Source organism: Biomphalaria glabrata, chromosome 1 (genome assembly GCF_947242115.1).
Source record: "Biomphalaria glabrata chromosome 1, xgBioGlab47.1, whole genome shotgun sequence".
NCBI classification, from domain to species: domain Eukaryota; kingdom Metazoa; phylum Mollusca; class Gastropoda; family Planorbidae; genus Biomphalaria; species Biomphalaria glabrata.
In genome coordinates, this window is record NC_074711.1 from 72,272,107 (window position 1) to 72,296,935 (window position 24,829).

General features: G+C 37.1%; 1 protein-coding gene and 1 long non-coding RNA gene across 2 annotated transcripts; one reads left to right on the plus strand and one right to left on the minus strand.

Annotated features, from left to right (window-relative positions):
- Positions 1-2,941: 2,941 nt before the first annotated feature.
- On the minus strand, positions 2,942-24,195 carry LOC106071990 (uncharacterized). Its single transcript, XM_013232226.2, has 6 exons — positions 24,037-24,195; positions 10,615-10,710; positions 8,317-8,455; positions 6,818-6,936; positions 5,165-5,333; positions 2,942-4,065 (listed from the first exon to the last, which is right to left on the minus strand). Exons 2-6 carry the CDS (start codon positions 10,679-10,681, stop codon positions 3,927-3,929), a joined length of 633 nt encoding a protein of 210 aa, XP_013087680.1. The 5' UTR covers positions 10,682-10,710; positions 24,037-24,195; the 3' UTR covers positions 2,942-3,926.
- LOC129923131 (uncharacterized) lies at positions 4,029-7,981 on the plus strand. The gene is made up of 2 exons (XR_008775070.1): positions 4,029-4,166; positions 7,646-7,981. It is a non-coding gene; the product is annotated as an uncharacterized LOC129923131 (long non-coding RNA).
- Positions 24,196-24,829: the final 634 nt, after the last annotated feature.

Sequence of the window (24,829 nt, forward strand, 5' to 3'; positions counted from 1 at the left end):
ATGCCATTTCTCCAGGCATACAATTGAAAATAGATTTTGTCATTTGCCTTTGTTGAAAGGTGAAACTATTTCTAGTAAAATGGTTGAAAAGTACATGACTTAAATGGATTTCTTGATGGTGGAATTTCAAAGCAAAACTTAAAACGTCAAGAGCTTGGAATCAGTTTTCAAAACCCTCAGCTCAGCATAATGTGCAGAAGTTAATTCCGCTCCAGAGCACAAGCAAATTATGATCTAAAAGAGAAGTTCCAGTCAGTTCTTCCGCGGGAGTTTTATGGGTGCCAGAAGCTCTATTTCCAAACTTTAAAAAAAAGCTTTGCTGCTAAACTTTCACATAAATAGGGTCCACATACATCAGTGAAAAAGCTTTTTTTTTTTTTTGGTTTGAAAATTAACAAGTGTAAGAACAGTTCCATGCTGACTGACAGTAATTTGAAAGCAGTCACAAGAACAACTAATAAGCCAGTTCCACAGTTCCGGAACATTAAGTAGAAGTGTAAATGGTCTATTACTTCACATTAAGTACAACTTTACATTTGTGGTGAAAAGTTGTGATGTCAAAAGACTATAGGAAATTTTTAAAAAATTCGTAGAATTAGTTTCATAAATGGCTCTTGTTGCTATTTCTCAATTGGGAGTGTTAAAAAGGGTGAAATGTAAATATAAAAAAACAGTATAAATTTGAATCAATAGATACGATACACAATTAGCTATCGTATTTTTCGTATTTGTACTTGCATATTTCATATACATATTTACATATATTATGCGGCCCCCCATTTCCAAAAGTTTTTTTTATGCGGCCCTCAATGGTAAAAGGTTGCACACCCCTGATCTAGACTATACATTACGGTTGTAGTCTAGGTCTCTATTCCTGTATTATAATGTATAATAATCTAGATTTACATCTACAAAGTGTTTGAATCTATAGCGGTTCGATACCGGTATTTTTTTTTTATTAAAATGAATACGGGAATCGGATTATTTTTTGCATTCAACTTTTTTTAAGCTCCAAAAATACCGGGTACCGGTAATTAATTTCTACTAATGAACTTACAACAACAAAAAAAGTCTCGTTGGTGTATCAGCTAACTGACGGTACCAGCCCGCCACTCCCTCACTCTCGCGTTCTTCATTTCTTAACTAAATGTATTTGCTATCAAGAACCAATCAACCTATAGATCTGGACACAATGTTTTCACACCACCTTCCCCCCCCCCCCCCCCCCCCCCCCCCCCCAAGGACGGCTTAGCGCAGTGTTTCTCCCGCGGCCGCCGAAGATTTGCAGGTGTGCCGCGGGAGTTTTCAGAACGCCACACGTTGATGAATCCACTGACGTTATTGGCAAAGCCCAGCTGCTAGCTTTTATTGGGTTCATAAAGGATGAAAAATGTGTCAACGAATTCTTATTTTGCAAAGACTTACCAACTACGACCAAAGGCGAAGATATTTTTAAGTGGTGAACGACAACATTTTGCTATTCAAAGTACAGTGGAACAAAACTGTGTAAGCGTTTGCACCGATGGCTGTCCTTCCATGCAGGGAAATAGAAAGGGATTCGTCACTCTTGTGCGTCAAGAAAATCCAAATGTATTAGTTGTTCAGTGCATGATCCACAGAGAAGCTCTTGTCTTCAAATCTTTGCCGAAATATTGGATGTCTGTTCTGGATCAAGTGATTGAAGTTGTAAACTTCCTCAAATCTCGACCGCTTGTATCCCGACTTTCTCCGGGCTTTGTGAAACAATGGATTCAGACTACAAATGTCTCCAGTATTACACCAACATTTGTTGGCCCTCCAGGGGAAAAGTGTTAAAGCGTGTCGTCCAACTCAAGGCTGAGCTGATTTCATTTTTGGAGGCTGAAAAAAAAGACTTTGGATTTTCTATTCATAACATGATCAGGTGGGTTAAGGTGACATTTCTCTCTGATTTATTTGACAAATTAAATTAATTGAATTTAAGTTTTCAAGGACCATCGGAAACCATCATCATTTCATCCTCAAAACTGAAATCATTTGGTGAAAAATTGTTAGTCTTTATGGCAAAGTAAGATCTCGAAAGGACTGCTTTCCTACTTACAATGAATGTGCTTCAAATAAAGAAATCACTCCCAAAATTCTGGACACTTTGAAACACCTGCAGTCAACATTGCAGCATTACTTTCCAACAGTTGGAAGTAATGAATATGGATGGGTCAGCTATCCATTTGGAAACAATGAAGCTACAAATCTTACAACTGAAGAACAAGAGCAGCTCATTGATTTACAAAATGATGCAGTTCTTAAGTTTTGCCGAGAAAGCTTGGATGTGTTTTGGATTTTAATCAACAAGTTATATCCTGCAATCAGTTTAAAAGCAATCAAAATAATTCTTCCATTTGCATCTTCATGGTTTTGTGAGTTTGGATTTTCAGCACTGACTGAAATCAAATCTAAGAAAAGAGAGAGACTTCTTACAATAGACGATGAAATGCGAGTTTGTTTGTCGATTTTGGAGCCTCGATAAGATCGCATTTGCTCTCAAAAACAGGCACACCCTTCACATTAAATGTAATACTTAAAAACTGGTAAAATCTTTTTTTCTTTTTATTATAAAACAACTGTTGCTCCTCGTGGTGTGCCGCGAAATTTTTGTAGTTTGTTTACTGTGCCGGCGGACAAAAAAGTTTGAGAAACACTGGCTTAGCGTGACCGCTCGTAAGCTAGACCAAAGAGGAAAAGAAAAGGATACGAAATGTGTAACGCGACGGGTTCAGTTCGTATTGGCGGTCATTTTTGGGAGATACGCATTTTGCGTAACTGAAAGCAGGTCTTTGTATGTATTAATATTTTAGAAACAAAATGTGTTATTTCTCCTTATGGTCAACCAATATTTTTATCTTACACATTTGTGTTGCAGCTTCTGTTTGGAACAAACCTCTTATACAAATCATGAAGGCACTTAAGATTGTTTGTTTTTTATTAAGATATACACACATGATAAAACTGATACAGACCGTATGAACATTGCTATGAAATATGTAGCAATATGCACCATAAACATTAGCATCAATAGTATCATATCATCACATCGTATGCAAACTTTGTAATGCAATTATCTTTGCAGTCTGACCTTTTTACATAAAATATCACTAGACAATCACACAGGCACTTGCCAAGTCAAACTTAAGTTTACATGTAATCTTTATATTTGAGCTATTTAAGATGCTTTACACTGGAACAGTACATCTAATCAGGAATATGACAAAATATGAATTGAAGTCTTTCCCACCGCCATTGTAATGCACTTGACTTCATGGTTTTATACCAGATAATGTCTATATAGGACGCCCAAATGTGCAATTATCAAATTGCATCCACAGACTGCAATACTTGTAGTGGTACTAGTTAGTTAATATCATTTAACAATTCAGGCTTATTAAATTCATCTGCTTTCATTACTAAGTAAAATATAATGGAACCAAAAGATCTTTCATTAAGAAAAATCTCATAATAAAAAAAAAATTGACACAATGATTTTTGACTGCAATAATTTTGAGCAGTATAGTAGCAAAAATATGTACATGTATTAATGTGATTTGAAAAACTTATTGTGTAGGCCTACATTTGTCGTTGATCAAAGAAATCAAATGCAATAAAATATTAAGTTGATTAGGACTACCTTTATGCCAGTAATGGAGTTTATTTATCTGTACAAGTCATGGTAAAAACAATGCAGTCACAAGATGTGAACATTTCTTTGACTGTAGAATAAAAATATTACAAAAGTAGTAGGCCTAATAGATATTACACAACTTTTATATCCTCATACAAAGTTATATGGTGATTCAGATTGAAGTGACTTGTGTTTTAGACTATAGATAGGTAAGTTGTTTCTCTTTGAGTCGCTGAATGAAATGGGCACAAACAATAAAAAGGGAGACAGATCATTTTAATGAGCAGCCTAGCTCCTTGGCAAACGGGCCAACAGTTTTTTTAAACACTGATCTTGTAAAGTTGGCAGCTTTCTTGGAACATGTCCTCTCCACGTTGATGTGAATACAGTTGAGTAAATTTTGAAAGACTCTGAAGTTCAAAGTGCAAGAAAAACATTATAAAAAATAGGCCTACTTTTGAATGAAAACTTACATTAAGTGTACTTGTATCAATTAGTTTGGATCAGTCATGTAATTAAATTTCTAATAGATCTGGACTAACAATAATAAATTTGTGCGATTAGAAATATTTTTACCAGTCGTTTTTTTGTTTAGCACAATTTCAAACTTTAGCGTTCTCATGCGCTATGATCCTATCACTTGTCTGGACCGGGGGGGGGGGGGGGGAGAAGAAAGTATCTGGGTGAATGTTACGATGATCGTTTTTTAAATTATGAGTAAAGCCTCTTCAAGGGGGGTGGGACTAGTGTAACTTGTACCACTACATCTGTCACGTAGGATTTCTTTGATTACCAATTGTTAAATAATTGGTACATTTTTTGTTGATTTTTGTTTTGTCAGGGACAAGAAATAATTATGCGAAATTTCAAATTCAGCTTGTTCTGAGATTGGGTGTGGAAGAAATAACCTGTAGCCTACAAAGTTTTTACCAGACAGAGTGAATAAAGTAAGACTACCACAATGAAATACAAAGCATAGGCCCACTAATATTTGATAACATACAACTTCAAGCCAATTACACAATAGGCCTACTTTCATCACTGAGAATTAACCTCACCAGTGTTGTCTAAACATGCACAGAGATGCAATAGGGTTTATATTATCATTTCCATCTGAAACTATATATTAAATATATAAAAAAAGTTTTAAAAAAAAAATGGCCACCGAATATAGGCCTACCTTATCACAGGTAGACCCATAGGCCCAACTAGTAGAGAAAGAAAGAAGAGCGAAATAGGTAAAAGAAAAATGCATTCCCTTTTCTTTGTAGTATTGAATGTCTCAATTTTCTATTTATTTGATTGAGTCAAGATACTACAGCTTACTGGTAAAGGCTTGTTTTTAATAGGATTGTTTAGATTTATCATTTTGACTACAGGTAGACCTACGTATTTCAGAGATTAGGCCTGATAGATATTTGGAATTGGTTCTGCGAGAAAGAGTAGAACATCAGAATCAAAATCCTTACTGTTTGTTTTAGATGTAGACTTACAGTCCTCATTGCTTACCCGCATAGTCCAGTAACGGTTTTGCTTGGTTTGTCTTGTTTTGCTAGATTGACAGTTGTCTGCAATTGCAGAGTGGCGATGTCCGACTCCAGCCTCATTGCCCTGGAACACTGGTAGGCGCCCCATTCAAAGTCATCCCTCGAGAAGCACCCTGCTTCTGACAGCAACACTTTAAAAGGGAAAACAAATAATGTAAGCCTACGCTTTTTTTTTTCGATATGAAATTCTTCTAGAATGTTAATGGGTAGATCTATACAATATTAGAAGAACAAAATACAACTATGTAAGTTTTCCATGCTGTAAATCCTCATTTAGTAAATAAAAATAGTTGTTTTTTTTCCGCGAAAGGTTGTTATTGCCAAAAAGTGGTATTATCTTCTTATCTTATATAAAACAGACATTACTTCAAAAAAGAAGATAATTACGTCCTGCGCGACATGCACTTAGTCATGCATTTTAACCAATGACCTAAATTCTGCCAAGTCACTGGTTTTCCAGGCTAGCTCAAGCAACCCATTCCATGCTCTAATAGCACTAGGAAATGGCACTCAACTACATATAAATGCTTCCAATTGCATGCGTCTCAGATAGCCTCTGACAACTAGTCCAACACGCATGTCTCAGATATTGAGTCCGGTGGAAACGGTTATCACTAACAAAAGGTGTATAGGCGAGTAACTGGCGCTTAAACCAGTAAGCTTCAGGCAGGAGGGGATCATTATCCTTGGCTGGCTAATCACGTAGGAAGAGGAAAACGCTGAAACTAAACCTCTGCTTGCTTGCAGCTATAGCCTACCCAATCACGGAGAAAGCTTCGGGAGTCAACCACAAGGGAAAAATCAGGAGCCGGCGACTCTTGGGGAGCTTGCTCAATCTAAAATGTTTTGACACTAGCCGTTCCTTTGGATACATCAGCTACTTGGAGAGTGGGGAACTGCTGTGTGGGCGACATCGTTCCGACCATAGCTGATGCTCAGGCATTCGCGACTGAAGGAGACAATATTATTTTCCCCACTGTATTTTAGAGAAAGAACGCATTAAAGGTGGCATGAATGAAAAAAAAAATGTTTTCGATGTAAAATAGTCTCTTGGTCAGTGGATGGGCTAGTGGTCATTGTGTTGTAGTTCGTGGACCACACAATGCTCTTGTCATTCTTTCATGAAAACATTGACATGTGCAAAGGTCTACATTCAAACTGTTTCTTTTTTTTTTTTTTTTCAAATTGACAAATAATAAAGCTAAGTATCTCTGTATTAGGGAGCGTGTTTGTAAATCTCTTTCTAACCGAGGTGAAGACAGATTTTTAGGACGCACCTGATACCATCCAAATCTGATTAGCTGTGGGAAGTAAAAGAGGTTGGTCGTTGTTCTGGACACATAAAACCCTCGTTGACTATCGCTTTTGTAAATTATTTTCTACATTAAATGATTTTTTAAAAAATATTTTAAACAAACATAAAAATAGGAGGCATTATCAATGTTATATTGATTTGTTGATGAAAATATATCCCACCTCAAAAAAAAAAAAAAAAAAAAGAAGGTACATAATTCAGTTAATTTTTTTTATTTCTTCCTACAACATTGCTAAAAGTCCCACCCACTTACAACAACTGTGCAACCCTAAAACAACACTACAAATCACTAGGGCTTACCATCTCTACCTTCACCACAGATAAACTCCAGAGTGTCTCTCACCGCATGGCTGACATAATATTTGTTAAAAATGTCACACGGAGACTTAGAGATGCATTCATTTAGTGACATTTGCTTACTGTTTAAAGAAAGAAAACAAACAAGATATTTTTTTTAATCTTAAAAAAAAAAAACACCACAAAGCTTATATAAGGGAGAGAACCGCATAAGTCACGGACATAGACATAAATAAATATAGACTGGCCGAAGGAAGTAACTTCATGTAACTTGAAAACATGTATCTATATTTATTGTATTCGGATTTCCGAATTATGAAAAATTGCATGATCTTCATTCTTAGAGATTAAACAAAACTACACTGCCTCCTTATTTACAATATATATATGTGTGTGGCTGAAATAGAAATGAATACTTAACTTTTATACTGCTCATAAATGCTGTATAATAAAGTACATAAAATTGCAAGTCACAAATTTTCGTTTAAAAAAACTCTTTAATCGACCAATCTATATATAATTATGTCTATGGTCACGGATATATCTCAATGCTTCATGAATAAGCTCCCTTTTCCTATTTAATAATAATTCACAATTTCAACTTGATACGAGAATGGGAACTGGGAGAAAATAAAACGTGTACAAAAAGTGTACCAGTCAGAGTACCAGTCAGAGTACCAGTCAGAGTGAGAGGACGCTTTGTAAAAAGTACGGATATACTGTCTACAGTCTACAGCTTGTTTCCCAGATTTTCGTTCATGTTGACTTATAACTAGAATAGCTAGATTTATTTTTCTTTTGTTTCTATAATTTTTCTCACTTTTTTTTCAGGTAAGCCATTAGTGCTGTGGATTCAGAAACTCCCTAAAATCACACGTTGAAATCTCAGCCGATACGTGGACATGAGATCAAGATAATAAGCTTGGAAAAAATAGAGACTAGAAGTGAGCAGTTTTACCTTTCGGAAATAACAACCCCGTAAAATAATATCAGTGAAAGAAAAGCAATCATTAAATTGGAATTTTGTGGTAAAAAGACAAGCTGAAAAACTAAAATGTGGAATACCTTTAACATAGGCTTAAGTTGTTTGGTTTTTTTCTTTTAGTACAAATAATGTACAGAATCACCACAAATAATGTACAGAATCACCAGAAATAATGTACAGAATCACCACAAATAATGTACAGAATCACCACAAATATTGTACAGAATCACCACAAATAATGTACAGAATCACCACAAATACCCCAAAAGAAAAAAATAGACGGAGTGATAGCAACACCAAAATATTGTATGCTTCAGTGGGCCTAACATTATGTAACGACCAGTGTATATTAAATATCCAAACATTTTTTTTTACAGTAATGTAATAGTATTGTTAAGAATATCATTCATTGTGTTAAAACAAACGATGAATAAGCAAATGATCCAATATTGGCCTATAGAGTATTCCAGTGCCATTAAACTAACTTATCAACTTAATGAACTATATATCAGTTCACCTGCAAACACTGTCTAATAGGACTCCATAAGTGAGTGTTGCTAGAGCTCCGGCCTTGTCTTTCTGTATCAGATCTACCAACATGGGGAACGGGTCGAGGCACGTTCTCAGAGATGCACATCCTTTTCTGCTTTTTGACGCTGAGGAGAAACAAAATATTTTTAATTCAACATTTTTTTTCTACATTTAAATGCAACGACTAGGTAACAAGACCTAAAAAATTGGATTGTTTAAAGTGGACTCGCTTGCAACAGCGGAATAGGCTACTATTTCAACTTAAAGCCCAGTATTGATTGTGTATGTTAGATTGTGGCGAATGAAGCTCTTTAGTAATACAAGTATGTAGCTTAAAGCCTTAACCTCATATTTTAGTGATGCTCATAGTGGTCCCGTGACGCTATCCAGCACTTGGAACAATGCCGGCCTTAGGCATGGACAAACTAGGCAACCGCCTTCTCACTGTACTAAAAAAAAGTTTTGGAAAAGAAATCAAATCCAAAACAGAGCTGTATGCCTATATGTCTATTAATCAGGTTCTTAGTCTCTAATATGGTCAAGTTTTTTTTTCACGGATGTACTTTTTAAACTACCTATGTTAGAAGACACTTGTTTTTTGTTGTTGTTTTTTTTTTTGAAAATGTCGAATAGTTATTTCCAGTCAAGTGCATCAAAACGCAAACAATAAGCGGAGGAGAAAGCGGCGTTTCTTACAGCACAAAGATGTCATTTAACAATTTTGTTTTACTCATCAGCCCCCGTCATATTAGGCAGCATCAGCTTCACCGTCACATTAGGCAGCTTCACCATCACATTAGGCAGCATCAACTTCACCGTCACATTAGGTAGCATCAACTTCACCATCACATTAGACAGCATCAACTTCACCGTCACATTAGGCAGCATCAACTTCACCGTCACATTAAGCAGCATCAACCTCACCGTCACATTAAGCACCATCAACTTCACCGTCACATTAGGCATCATCAACTTCACTGTCACATTAAGCAGCATCAACTTCACCGTCACATTAGGCAGCATCAACTTCACCGTCACAATAAGCAGCATTAACTTCACCGTCACATTAAGCAGCATCAACTTCACCGTCCAATTAGGCTGCATCAACTTCACCGTCACATTAGGCAGCATCAACTTCACCGTCACATTAGGCAACATCAACTTCACCGTCACATTAGGCATCGTCAGCTTCACCGTCACATTAGGCAGCATTAACTTCACCGTCAAATTAGGCAGCAACAACTTCACCGTCACATTAGGCAGCACCAACGTTACCGTCACATTAGGCAGCATCAACTTCACCGTCACATTAGGCAGCACCAGCTTCACCGTCACATTAGGCAGCATCAACAATTTAAAATTTAGTTTAACATTTTTTTTTTGTTTTTTTTAAGGACCCCTGTGGGCCTTTTATCATACGCGCGGACGCAACAAGCACCTTCGCGCCCTGTTGCGAGGCCGCTGCTTTTTGTTTCCATTTGCAATAATGTATTTAATTTAGGTCTATGGTCTAGAATTCCATACATAGTACGTCCATGACACTAAATGTATAGGCACTACTAGTAGCCTACTTCATTTCATAGTCACTTGATTAAACATGAAAGAACATGACAATAAATGTATAGGCACTACTAGTAGCCTACTTCATTTCATAGTCACTTGATTAAACATGAAAGAACTCAGATTTATATAAAATATTTTGGGGATTTATTCCGATGGTGAGTGAAACTTGTAGCCACCGCCAGAACATGATCCATCCCCCCCCCCAACTGGATCACCACAAAGTGAAGTAGAGATGTAAATGTTACGGAGTGAAACCACTTGACAGCATTATCATGTGTCTTGCAGCGTACTCTTCAAATCTTTGTCTTCTTGGGTTCAACATGTAGGCTATGTGTAGGGGGTAAGCGTGGCTGTAGGACTGTGGGCATGTCTATGTGTGTGAGTGCGGTTGCGTAGGTGATAGGCCTACAACATGTCGCTGTAATATATCAACTACGCATGTTTTTATTTATTTATGCTTTTTATTTTTCACACGTCACGCCTAGCTCTCCATCTTTTCCTTACTTCTTTATGTAAATGAAATCGATGTTAAATGGGACATGATACACCTAATGACTATATCAATTATAACAGTGCAAAGCTGGCAGTTCTTTTTGTGTTAAGTGAGATTGGGGTGTGGGGTGGTGTGGGGAGTAGGATTTGTTTGTGGGTGTGAAGGTAACTCTACAAATATTGCAAAAAAAAAAAAAAAAAAAAAACGAAAAAGAAATGAAAAACTTACTTTGTAATCTTGCCAGCGAAGTATAAAGAAAAACTAAATTACACAAGAACACTGTACGTAACCACATCTTGGAAGTTATGAAGTTATATGCAAATACTGAAAGAATTTATAAAATAAAACATTATAAAGACATTTCTATACAAAAATTTTGGAAGAGGCTTCAGTTTCAAACGTTCAAAATGAGCTTTCTGAAATAGGAACTCGAAAATAATATCAAGATCCAAACAAAACAAAAATGTTTTACGAACAAAACAAAAATGTTTTACAAACAAAACAAAAATGTTTTACAAACAAAACAAAAGAAAAACAAAACGTGCACGTATGCCTGTGTGTGTTGTGATTTCAAAACTCTTCAACGTTTGAAGTTTGTTTGATGCTGATTAATCTCATTTAAAATTGTTTTTGAAATTAGATACAAAAGCTCACTTCGTTACGTTGGAAAAGTTATTTCCCTTTCCTTCCCGTACCATCCATTCTCCTACCTTCTCTTTGTGTTGTATTGCAACGTGAAACTAATTTGGTGCAAGGTGGGCATTATCCCCCCCCCCTTCCGCCGCCACCTCTGGCCAGCTCTGGTAAATGTTTGTTATGACATAGTTAATCTGTTGTTGAAGTAAGTCATTATTTTACCGAAACTCTTGCGATGGGGAATTACCCGCCCCGCCCTCTGTTGTGTACAAATGACCCGTGCTGACCTACTCCTATGAAATAACCCTTCTCAAGAGATGATGTTTTGATTTGTAGCTGTCTATGTTAAAATATGGAGACAGTATCGGTGCCTTAGTCTAAAGCTGAACGTAGGCTTAAAGAAAAAAACATGTAGATTTGTAGATCTTATACATTGAATACGATATTTCAAAGTAATGTTTAAAAGAAAAACTGTGGCGTGAGCTTATATTTTGCATGCAGTCATACAAATCATTTGCTGTTATAACGCATTGTAATTTGTAATATACTATTGTAAAAGAAATTTCCCCACGCATAATTATTATTATTATTATTATTATTATTAAGAATGACAATGAACACAATTAGGTTAGGAAAGGGAAGTTACTATCTCAAAAAAAAAAGAATGTTATTTCCCTTGATTGTTTTCACATTGTATCTTACAACAGTAACGCTCTTATTAAAAGGCGGTGTTAAAGACAGCTTGTACCATACTCTGCACCATCACGTTCCTCCTTCCTCCTTTAGAGGAACTTTGATAGTTATATGTGAAATAGTATCATAGGGATTTTGCTGTATGTTATAAAAAAAACAATTAATTTCATTAAAAAAATCACACCAAAGATAAGGAAACTATAACTTGTGATTGTAAATGTTTGCCGGTCATTATACATATCATGCGTGTGTGTGAAATAATTAATATACGAAATGTAGCCTCTTACAATAGAACTCTAGAAAAACCAAATTATTATTTAAAATAATTAATTCTTTACAAGACTTTCACTTAGCTTCACATTCTCGCATACACCTGTGATTCTTTTACACTTTTGTGACACGGGGTCCAACATTTAGTTTAACTTATTTCCAGTTCAGAAGCTGCTTACTTCCCCAATGGCCCAGTTCAGAAGCTGCTTACTTCCCCAATGGCCCAGTTCAGAAGCTGCTTATTTCCCCAATGGCCCAGTTCCGAAGCTGCTTACTTCCTCAATGGCCCAGTTCCGAAGCTGCTTACTTCCTAAAATGCCTAGTCCCCGAAGCTCAAAGTTTCACTTTTTCAAGAAAGGCAGCTTTATTTTATGTGTGAAAAATATTTGATCTTCCTGTTAAACCATTTTTTTCACCTTAGCTTTCAATCGACATTCCCAGATGACAATTGAGATTGTGATTGATTACAAATATTTTCTACTCGTGTTGCTAAAGCACAAACCCAGAGGAGTGATTGCTTGTTATGAAAGCAAATCTTGAAATAGCTAGTCTGCATAGGTCTGTGCTAGTTGGTTTACAGAATACCGTAATTGTTTAGAAGCTATGTATTTTGATAATCATATAGAACTATGTTTTTTAAAGTGTGTTTTAAGAATAATTTGTGTGCATTTATTACAACTGAAGAATCAAATCGCTAAACTCTTCCACTTGCGGGACAAAGAAATGTTAGCAATTAGTTGACAACGCACCGACAACAGTGCTCTTTCAGTAGGCCTATAGCTTTCTTGAGTCTTTGACCGTCGGGCCTTATTTTGTAATCTCAAAATCTCTTCCATTTTGTGTCTTCCTCTTTTATTTTCTTGCGTTTTTCGTTAAGCTTCATTTATCACTCCTACATTTCTTTATATCGCTTTCTGTTCTTTTTTCTCTCACACAGTATTTCACAGCTTTAAAATATGCTGTTTTTTTTTTCTAGCGTAAACCTGATCTTCAAAATCAATATCTAGACAACGAGCAGATAATTGTCTATGTAACTCTCTTATTCCAAGAAACCCTAAACTACAAGAGAATCTAGAGTTGTATTATACAAACAATTGGCAGCTAAGCGCTTAAACAAAGAAGTTGTTGGGTGAATAGAGGTAATATTTTCTTCTCCCCAATTCAAACGATTGTGTATTTTGTGGGTCAGTGAAAATATATCTCGGTTAGCAAGGAGGGAAGAAAATGTGCATCCCCCAACCCTAAAAACTACTCATGCCATAATCTGGGTCATCTATTCATAGGACATACAATGTTTCTGTCAATGTATCTTTATCTTTAATTGTCTATAAACACATGTTTTCTTCTCTATACTAGCTACTACTCACCCACAGACGTTTGCTACGGGTAGCGGAGAGCACATAGGCCTAACGTCACGTGCAATCATTGTTTCACATCGCAGCTCTTGGCCGTAGGACGTATGTGTCCGAGTAGCCAGTGGGAGCAACATAGATACGTGCTTTGATGTCATCTAGAGTCTTGTTCTCTTTTACTTCCTCTCTCTCTCTCTCTCTCTCTCTCTCTCTCTCTCTCTCTCTCCATCATATTAAGCTACTTCTAAAAGTAGTTCTTTTTTCACTTTTTCTTGCATTGTTTTTGGTACTTTAAATAACATTATATTGTCTCATTATACAACTTAAATTATGGCAATTATGTAATGTGTTGAAATTATGATAATTAGTAATTCTAACTTAAAGAACTTTGACCTAGGGATGATCTTAATATGCTTAATATGTTAGGTACCTATTTAACGCTATTGTGGAAGAAAGTGTTGAGAAAAAAAAAAGACTTAACGACTGAAGTTATTCAAACCACAGAAATAATGCAGCGTTCTTCTAAAGTGTAGCAGAGAAAGCTCCAAGTCTAATGTATAAATGTGTCCGAGAAACAATGATACAGAGGGGCTAAACGTCTGCCGATAAATTATCAGTAGTCGCGCACGCTCTAGGAACTTGGCGTTGTCTGACGCCTGAAGACCACCATTGTACTAGGTTGTAGTCAGCTTTCAACTTTACCATAGAACTGTTCTGAAGTGGGATGACGCCCAGGGTAAATTATCAGTAGTCGCGCACGCTCTAGGAACTTGGCGTTGTCTGACGCCTGAAGACCACCATTGTACTAGGTTGTAGTCAGCTTTCAACTTTACCATAGAACTGTTCTGAAGTGGGATGACGCCCAGGGGACCATTGCCAATAGTTACCATTTCCGGTGAAAGTGGTTGAGTGGGGTGAAAGAAAGGCTTGCTAAGACTTTGGACACAATAATTGTGTTTTCCAGAATCTTCTTTGCTTAAACAGAGAGTCATGTAAAATCATTTGTTGGAGGGTTTTAAACTAAAAAATCTCTGGAGGTTTTTTTTTTAAAACAAATTCAAAACCCCCTTAACTACGCTCATATAGTTTGGTGACAGTAGTTTGCTTTAGAATAAAATTGAAGAGAGAGGTTTTCAACCATCTGGAGGGGTTTTAAACTTTTTAAAAAAAGCCCTCTGGAGGAGGCTTGGCTACGCTCATAGAAAAGTGAGTGTGTAAATTGCTTTTTTTATATTGAAGAGGTTTTTTTTTGCTTCAAGCCCGCTTAATGGGGGTTTAAACTCAAAACCCCTTTGACTACGCTCATAGATTTTTGAGTGTGTAATTTCCTTTTTTTTTTTAATGAAGTATTTTTTAGCTTCAAAGCCCGCTGAAGGGGGAGGGTTAACTCAAAACCCCCTTGGGCTACGCTCATAGCAATTTTAGTGCGTATTTTTTTTTTTTATATTGAAGAGGTATTTTTTTAGCTTCAAACTCCGATGAAGGGGGGTTTAAACAAAAGAATCCCTTTGGCTACAAAGAATTTTGTGTGTGTAATTTGCGTTTTTTATATTGAAGAGGTGGTTTTAAGCTGCAAACCCCGCTGGAGGGGGGTTTTAAACATAAAACTCCTCTTGGCTACGCTCATAGAATCTGGTGACTGATGTATGGATAGTCTTATATTGAAGAGGGGGTTTTATCGTAGATTTTGTAGGGGGTTTTAAAATCAAAATCTTCCTTAGTTATGCTCTTGGAATTTGGGGCTTGTCGTTTGCATTTTTTTTTGTTTTATTTTATAGAAGAGGGGGTTTTGCAGTCAAAATTTCCTGGTAGGTGGTTTTATACTCAAAACCCCCTTGGCTGCGCTGGGGCAAGTGATGGTTTAGTATTAAAATCTCAACTAAAATAAACCAAATCAAAGCAAAAAATCAGTCGCTAAATTCCACCCCCCCCCCTTTGCGGTCATTGGGGGGGGGGGGGTTCCCCTAACCCATGCACTTGACTATGCTAGTCTATTAACAAAGGCTTTCAAAATTGAAATACTCTTTCTCTTTTTGACCTAATCCCATCTTTAAAAAAAGTTGTACAAGAAAAGGCTGGAGATAGAAAAGTAAAACAAAACCATTGCCACGATATGCCAGCCCCATCTACTGATTCACTGTTCTTGTATACCGGTACTAAATGCTTTCTCAGACTGATAGAGAAGAACTCAACACAACTATTTTCTTTAAATGCAAAAAAAAAAGGGGCATCCAGTTTCTAAATTAAGCCTCTTTCATCACCGATATCCTTCCAGGCGATTACGAACTTGAAGTTAAGTTTTTTTTTGTTTGGTGGGGAGGGGAGGGGTTCATTTAAATTGATTTCATTTTTATTAGCCTGTTTATCACGTGACTTTTTATTTTCTAAGTTTATTTGAAAACAGTGATGGATAAATACTAAAACCCAGATTCATCCAGCTCTGCCAGCAAGAAGCCTGTTTTAGAAGTATAGATAAAGTTACTATAAAAATAGAGGTAACATTAGCCAGTTAGTCTGCTTGAGAACAAAGCAGGATATATAAATACTAAAGTTGTTTCTTTACAACTTTGTGTACGATTTTCTTTATATAAGCCTAGTATTGAGTGTAGGGTAGAAACATTTCTATGAATTTATCTTTCAGTAATGTTTCTTCTGTGGAGACTTTGAGACCGATTTGAAAACTAGAGTAGAGCTAGATTCAAACTGAAGATGATGCGTTGACCTCCTTATCTTCTCCAATTTGAAAGTTATATGTTCTAAAGGAAACACTTGGAAATCTGCCAATAACAGAATGACAAAAATTGTAATTATCTTGAACACAAAATACAAATGCTCCAGAACACTTTTGACAATCCAAACAATGAATGGAGTGGTTTCAAGAACGATGATTCAACTTGATTATACTGTAGAGAACTATAGGTTTCAATAAAACCATATCAACTGACTGACCACTAGACCCTCCAACTTTTCCATAAATATTTTTTTAATTGTTTAAAATATTTTAATTCTGCTCGACTTAAGAAGGAATATCGTTTCCTCTGACAAAAGACGCAAAGACAATACTTCCGAAAGTAGAAATTGAAGAAAAATAACCAACAGCAAACATTAACCAACTTTTACCATGCACATCAGGATCGGAGGCGAAAAACTGACAAGTGTCATTAGCTTCAAATACCTCGGAGCTATCGTCTCAAACGAAGAGACCAGACCTAACTTACTGGGCAGAACTGCACAGTCTACAGCAGCAATTGCGAAACTCAAGCCAATTTTAAAAGACAACGGCCTAGACCTCAGCACGAAAATCAGACGTATGCGCTGCTTGGTCATTGTGACATTCTTCTATGCTTACGAATCCCCCATGGGTTGTAAGTAGTTGTAACTGTCGAATTAATAGAGGAAGATTCAACCAGGAAACTGACATGTTACAGAAGCATTCTTTGTGTCACATACAAAGACCTGCAGTACAAACGTGAAAATACGAAATAGGATCACAATGGCAATAGGACTTTATGATGATCATCTGACACTGTCGAAAAACGGAAGTTAAAACTGTTTAAGACTTTCCTGAAGGGAACAGTACCAGTAAAAAGAAGGAGATGCAGACAAAAGCGATGGGAGGACAACACTAAGGAAAGGCCCTTCTTTGCAATAGACTCTAATAATCCTGGCGAAAGACAGAAACAGTGAAAGACGGTTGTAAGGTAATGTGTGCCGTCCCTACTGTCCAACAGACAAGTGACGATGTTTTAGCGAGCGACACCCAGGTTTTCAATTCAAGAAGATCCTACACAAAGTTATCATTAACGATGACAAAAATATCACGAAGATGACAAAGTATGTATTGTTATTGGCAGAGGTAGATAGATTATTCTCATCTGAAATATTTTGAAATGTGTGTTACCATTCACATTATTGAATCCTAGTTTCGGTTGCTATTTTTAATGTTGTTTTTTTTTGTTATCAACTGACTCCATCCGACGTCTGTCTGTGTAGTAACAATCTTGTACACCGTTGTTTCTCCCCAGTCTAGGATCCAATTGAAACTTTACATTAACCAATCAGTTCATCAATTAGTCGAAATTAATTAATTTTGTTTTATATGACAAATCTAACAAGCTAACGAGAAAATAAACCTTGCAATCACGAGAGATATGGCAGCGATTGAACGGCGCTCTCCCAAACCCCCACCCCTATAAAGCGCAAATGAACTCTTAGTCAACATGCAAGATAGGAGATCCGCGGGCACGCTACTCTGCCTCATCGTGGCGCCCGCGTGGAAACGACCAATAGAGGAAGTGGTTAGGCAAAATGGGTAGCAACACAAGACTCCCGTGGGGATGCCCACGGGTAGACGAGAGTCAACCCATTGCACGGGCGGAGTTGTAAAAAAGCCCCCACAAACACGTCCCACATCCATGCGCTGTTCCTCAAAGGGACCGTTACATAAATGGCGGGTCCCGCACAGTTAGCTTGGTACAACGAAGGAAAATGGCGGAGGCTCCCGGTGCCCTCGGCCTTCGGCCATGTGCAGCCAAGCATGCGTCGGGGGCCAAAGGCATTGGAAACAGCAATGTTTTATATAGGCATTGACTCGGGTCTCTCTCAAACAGAACTGTGTTCTCACAGGTTTTTTTTTTTTACTGTTTGGCGTCCAAACAGGTTTTTTTTCAAACTTAGAGCTCGAAGAGCCTTCGGCTCAGCTCTTGGACATCAACAAGATAGGAGATGTGTAAAAGTCGCGAGACAAGGGGAGTAACTTATGCAATTGTGTACATCTATGATTGATTAAAAATAATTGGTGCCATTTCACTCAAAATAAGAGAAGTTTAAAAAAAATATTTTGATATTAAACTTATTTTAAGAATGGCTTAACGTAGAGTGATTTATTACAATAAAAAAATGCAAATAATTTTTCTTTTCCCTCGTAAAACGTTTGATTTTCTCGTGATGTATTAGAGATGGAGAGGCTGGAATAAAAGCTAGTTGAGAAATAAGCCTCTACTTTGAAGTTCAAAATTTTGTTCAGGTCAACTTCTAAAAACAACAAAGAAAATCTGGTTAACAACCTGTTAAGGTGTGTACGTGTGTGTTTCCAAGGTGACGGTAAGGAGAGGTTAAGCCATTGGTTGGTTGCTGTGCAGGGTACAATCCAATGACCGACCAACAACAGAACGTCAGTAACAGGGGGAGAGACGTTTTGGTCTCAGGCCACCTTGGTGCGTTACGCCATTGTTTGGACCCTGGGTAAGGCAACAACTACACGCTGGACACAGACGGAGAGTTTCTTCTCTTCAAAAACACGTGCACACTCTGTTGTCTTAGGCTTGTGTTCCTATGGAATTGCGATAAATGTCTTTGCTAATTGCCCGAACACAGACCGCTACACCAACGTGCTACGTAAAATGTCGAACATCTGGGCTCTACCAACTCGCCGGCCAAGGCTGTCAACAAGTCTGGAGCTTCATGCAACATAAGCAAAGGCGGCGTTGGTTCAAAGGATCGCTATGGACTGAGACACACCTAGTCTTTCCGTTCCTTTAGGGCAGTGTTTCTCAAACTTCTACAGAAGGCTCCCCCCCCCCCCAAATGAAAATGATTTCGGTCACACCCCCTTAGCCAGCTGGGGACCTAGAGAAGCGCTGAAGGTGACACGGTGGGATCTAGAGTTGTAATAATACAATACAATCTTTTAATTGAGTCATGTTTTGTTAGGTACAATAAATAACTGTTTAGAGTTTCAACTTGATCCGAGAATGAGTGTGGGAGAAATAACGTGTACAATTATTTAAGGGGACCAAACCCTAAATATCTAACCATATCTGTGAATACTGAATGATTAATTTCTCGTGTTGGTATCAAACAAAAAGTAATTCATAACCAGTAATTAATCGACAAATTGGTTATTTTTTCCTTATTGATTCATGCATTGTCTACGCCAATGAATAATTATGTAAAGTTTCCACTTGATCCGAGAATGGGTGTTTCCGTTTCTAGATACACAAAAGCCGTCAATATAATAATGTACAACACTGGAGAATTTTGACCATTTTGATATAAGAAGCTCCAAAATAATCACGTTGGCGGAAACGTTTTCAAATGCTTTCTTAAAATATAAAAGCTTTGTTTCGATTAAAAGGGATTGATAATACCATCCAAATACACATTTATTGTTTGGTAATTGAAAAAATTGAGAGCCTCGCAGACCCCCTATGATCCGGATTCCTCGCCCCTTCTTGAGTGGACGTCGCGCCCTCTAGCCTCAGTTTCAGAAAAGCTAGGTTTATACACCAAAGTCTTTGTCAACTTTTTAGCGTTTGCTTTTCTAAAAAGTTAGATCTATTTTTAAATAGTAGTGAGAAGATTTAGTGTGATTGTTGGTCCTTTCCTTACACAGCCGACCTCGAACAACAAGACAGATAACTGATGACTACTTGAATTACCTTGTTCCAGTGCAGGTTTGTCGGGGCAGTGTTAGGCATTGCACAACAAGGCCATTTCATTCACAAGTTCTTTTATACACCTTTTTTTTTTCTCTCTCACATCTCGATGTTTTGTTCATCAAAGGTTAACAAAGTTTTTTTTTTTCATTTGAAATTTCTGTAAATAAAGCTCTTTTTAAAAGGTGCTTTCTTCGTTGGAACCCTTTTATATCGGTAGCCGTTTTTTTTTTTTTTAAAGCTTATATCAATTTACTCTGTCTGTCTGGTAAAACACCCAATCTCGTATCAAGATGAAATTTTGCACAGTTATTTTAACCAATTAGTTAATTAACTATTGGTAATTAATTATTTTGTTTGGTATCTCGAATAAGGGAAAGAGTTTGTACTTGACTGAGGTGGTGGTATAAGCTGCAGTAGTCCCCTTTATAGGTCGCCGCTTTAAAGTAAGTTTTAAACACACTATAGATTATTATACAAACCTCTATTTTCATACATACCTCACTAGCAGAGTGGTTAGAATGTCGGCTTGAGTCATGAGTTCAAATTCAGGTCGTTCCCTTTTTTTTTTTTTTTTTTATAAATGCTTTTAGAAAACGATTACAATAAAATTCACCCAGATATAATTTTTTTCTACTCCCCTCCAAATTTCCCAACTGGTCCAGACAAGTGATAGGATCATAGCGTATAAAGAAAGCTAAACGCATGAAATAGCGCTAAACAAAAACAATTGGTAAAAATATTTCTAATCGCACAGATGTATTGTTGCTGGTCTAGATCTATTACAAAATTAATTATATTACTAATAAAAATTTATTGATACTACATTTCGTATAAGCTTTTTTTTTTAAAGTACTTTTTTCTTTGTATTTACTGAAGCCTTTGGATGGGAATGATACTATCTTTGTGATCGTTTTTGTTTGGGGTCCCTTTTGTGGAGAACAGTTTGTTCCATTTTCATTCTGCTTTAAGAATATAATACGCCTACAATAGTTTAGTGGGACTAGCTGTAGCTATATACCACAATCCATACTATATCAGCTTACCAGTGGCGCAGCTAGAGAAGTGTGGTTGGTATATTTTCATGATAAATTTTTGAACATTTCGCTGTTGGCAACAGCTCATTGATATTGACAAAAAAAATGCAGCCAATTGTGACAACTTAGTGTCTCACTAATGCTATTTTCTGGTCAGCCCTTAAGAATGACTAAAAAAAGTAACAAAAATATTATGCCGCAAAAGCAAAAGGCAGGCGTCCCAAAGGCAGACCACGAATAACGATGGCTCGATGACGTAGCTACGACAGCTAAAGTATCAGGCATGGAGACGAAAAGCACAGTACAGATCTGAATGGAAAATGTATTGAAGCAGGGCAGGGTCCTCCATGAACTGTAGGGCCACTGGGATGGATGCATGCTTACTACGTCACAAGTGTCAGCATACCGACAAAGCCAAACTCAACAATAAGAAAGACAGGAAATACTATCGACTTCAAACCAATAGTCCCATTGTCATCCAACTGATGTGTGCAGGTGCACTTGCTGAAACTCAATTTTAAGGTCAGTTAAACAATGTGCATGTGTCGGCTACTTTAAAAAAAAAAAATTAAAGTTAGGCTTCGAGCTCGCGCGAGAGAGCAGATAACAAAAGCTGTAAAGCAGGTACAATATCTCTCAATCATTACAGTACTCCAGGTGCTTGAACCCAACGTCCCAGGTAGTCCAAGGAATACATTTTGGAGATCTTTTATTCTTAATATAAGCCAAAGATTAGCGGAGCTTTAGACATGATCGCACTCGATACAATTGATTCTGATAATATTTTTTACATTGCGAACTACCGAGTCACGTGTCCGATTTTGCAGCTTTCGGGAATTCTGAAACACTCTTAAGCACTAATCGCTTTTTTTTAACGCTTCTTTCAATTTTAGCAGAAAGCAATGCTGCTTTCGTACTTTAAAAAAAAAAGAAAAAACTCTTAGGTTCTTCTTAAACTCATGGCTTTGAAGACTTTTGAGACAAGCCTGAGGCATAAAAGTTACTTGGGAAATAATCTGTTATGAAGGTGGAAAACAATATCTTTAAAGATTTTTAAAACTTAAAGATTCTTTATTGGCAAGAACAAGTTGTTTTTTCACTGTCTGTTGGTATGCTCGTCGGCTTCATTGGAGGATCGGTTAGAGAGAGAGAGAGAGAGAGAGAGAAGGAGAGAGAAGGAGAGAGAGAGCTATGGACCCTAAACCCTTACTTCATTTGAGTAAATAATTAGAAAACAAAACGTATAAATAATACTTATTGATATTTAACAGCTCTTCTTAAATTATGTCGCTTTAATAACTCCTTAAATTTTTTCCTCTTATTTTCACTTATTATCCGTATCCCTACCCAAACTGGGCCCCGCAAAATCCGTTTTGCATTGGGTCCCACAATGGTTAAGTACGGCCCTGCTATTTAGTGACGGGTGAATACAGGGTAGATTACTTGTTCTCTTTCCATGACTTCTTGCTCACAATGGTTAAGTCGGCCCTGCTATTTAGTGACGGGTGAATACTAATTGTTGCCCCCCCCTTTTATTTTCGCCTCTAAAATTACGTGGGGTAACTCTAGTCCGTCCAACTTGCAGAAATAAAAGAGTGATCTTTCCATTACTTGGTGTCCAAACTCTTGAGCCATGAAGAGAATTATATATATATATATATAGATAGATAGATAGATAAGAGTACATTTTAATAAAGTAATACGCATTTGTCTATCGCGTATATAGTGGCTGAGTGGTAAAGTTCGAAACCGTTGAAGACTGGAATTGTTAGGAAGCCCCTGTGTCCACCCAACTGTAATGGACACTTCGGGGACGTAAAAGCGGTTGGCCATTCTTTAACCGTCGTCCATAGAAACAGGTCAGCTTTACGCTAAACTAACCCTCATATATCACATGTCTGAGATGGGCACTTTATCCAAATAGCTTATACGAATCATATTTTAAAATGGGATGGTAACTTGAGGCCTGAACCTGCTTTGCAATAAAGTCCAGCATATATGTACGTATATACAAACTATAGCAAAGCGTAGACATACTCGTAAGAATTCTTGGAAAGAAATAACAGGAACTGTTAGCACGTCAGTTCCTCATTCTTTCATTAGTGACCAAAACATCCCTGCCAGACCTAACGAGATGGTATTATTGACCTTGATCAACTTAGTTATAACAAACGTGCCACGTGTCTGTCCTGGTCAGAATGGGATCGCCTCCTCTCTCATTCAATATTTACACTAAACTCACGCGCTCTGGACATTGGGTTTAGTTCAGACTAAATCTTAGAACAGGCAGGAGTACACCACTTTATAGACGTATACTAAGCTACACCGCTCCCTCCAGACCCACAGAGAAATGTAATTTCCATTAATTTCACGTGCCAGGTCTTATTTAAACACTAAATAGCCCCCCCCCCTAACCCAAACCCGCCCTTGCACTTTGAACAAAAATACGTAATTTTTCTTCTTTCTATTTCGTCCAGAGAACTCCGAAGTGTGAAAGAGATCTGAACATTGCACTCTTCGCTTTTTTTTTTAATCAGACCTGTTGTTTGGTAACTCAAAACGTTACAAACACTGCCATAGCAAAGTGAAAGCCTACCACAGATAGTGTACAGATCCTGTAAATATCAAGCAAATCAGTGCTTTTTTTTTTTTTTGTGACGGTACGCACCGGTACGGCGTTCCGGCACCTTTTTCAATGTGGGGAAAAATATGACTTTTCTTGTATTTTAACGTTTATTAATAATTTGTTAGTAGTTAAAAGTTAGGCAATCCATCACTGAGTACCCGGCACCTAACCCAAATTTATTACATTAAGTCTAACTGGATGCTTCCGGGTGGTGTGATATTCTCTATGGACTGTTGTCACGATAATTCTGAGTTCGAATCCTCTCACCCCTGGCATTCTGCAAAGGGTTTGGGCTAGGACTTCTTTATTCCTGAAGGAACATTCAAAACTTACAAGGCAAGACAAATAAAATTATATTAACGACTATTTTACTATTTTTAGTATTCTAATTGTACTCTTAATTAAAACAAATTAATTATGTACGCTTATATAACATTTATCAACATACAAATTGAATGGAATAGAATATCTCGAAAAATAAATACAACAGATGTGGAGATTTGTTTCATTAATAGCTATGTGTCATGTTTAAACGTTTCAAGAATAGTGTCTCTGACAAATAGTGATAATCTGATTGAATCGGTTAAAAATCTACTTACATTGTACTATAACGAAACAAGAAATCCAGACAATGGGCTAGGTGCAGGTAACTCCTCGTTCGTTAGCACAATTTGACACTTGAGCTTTACCTTTTGTGTTGAGGATGGTCAAGCCTTGCTACGTTCAACTTTGTATCGGCGCGCCTCTCTTCACTCGCCTGGCTTTCGGGTTGATAGGACCTAACAAACAGCTCTACCCCCCCACACACCTCCTCCCAATTACCTTCCCACCCCAATCTCTTTGAGAGGTAGGGATTTATTAACAGTGCCAGTTTGTTTTTTTAAAAGGAGTGTGGGGGGGGGGACGCATTGTATTGTGGTGGCCAACACTTTTTCTTTAACTTATTTTTTTTGTCTTAATTCTTTTCCCCGCAAATCGCAGCTTGGCATGGATTCATTACTAAACGTTGGGCTGTTCTTTGTTGTTGTTGTTAAAGAAACAAATTATATGTACACTTCGTTAACAAAACAAAAACATAAACATGGCAACAAGGAAAATGCAAATTTTGAAGTTGCAGAGTTAATCACGTGAAAAGAAAGCGATCAGTCTTAGAGCAACATAACATCATGTGAACATGTAAATCTAACTTTCGACTTGAGTTACACAATGAAACCAATTCATTTTGAACAGAAAGTTGAAACCAAAAACGTACATTCTAGCTCAACGAATATTACATAGACATTAGACCTTAAAGTTGAGTTTTTAAAAACTTAATTTGGTCCTTTTTCTCAAGTTCCTCCTTCTATCTTCTTGGCACTACAACCTATGAAGGGTGCTGCCTCTGGTGCGTCT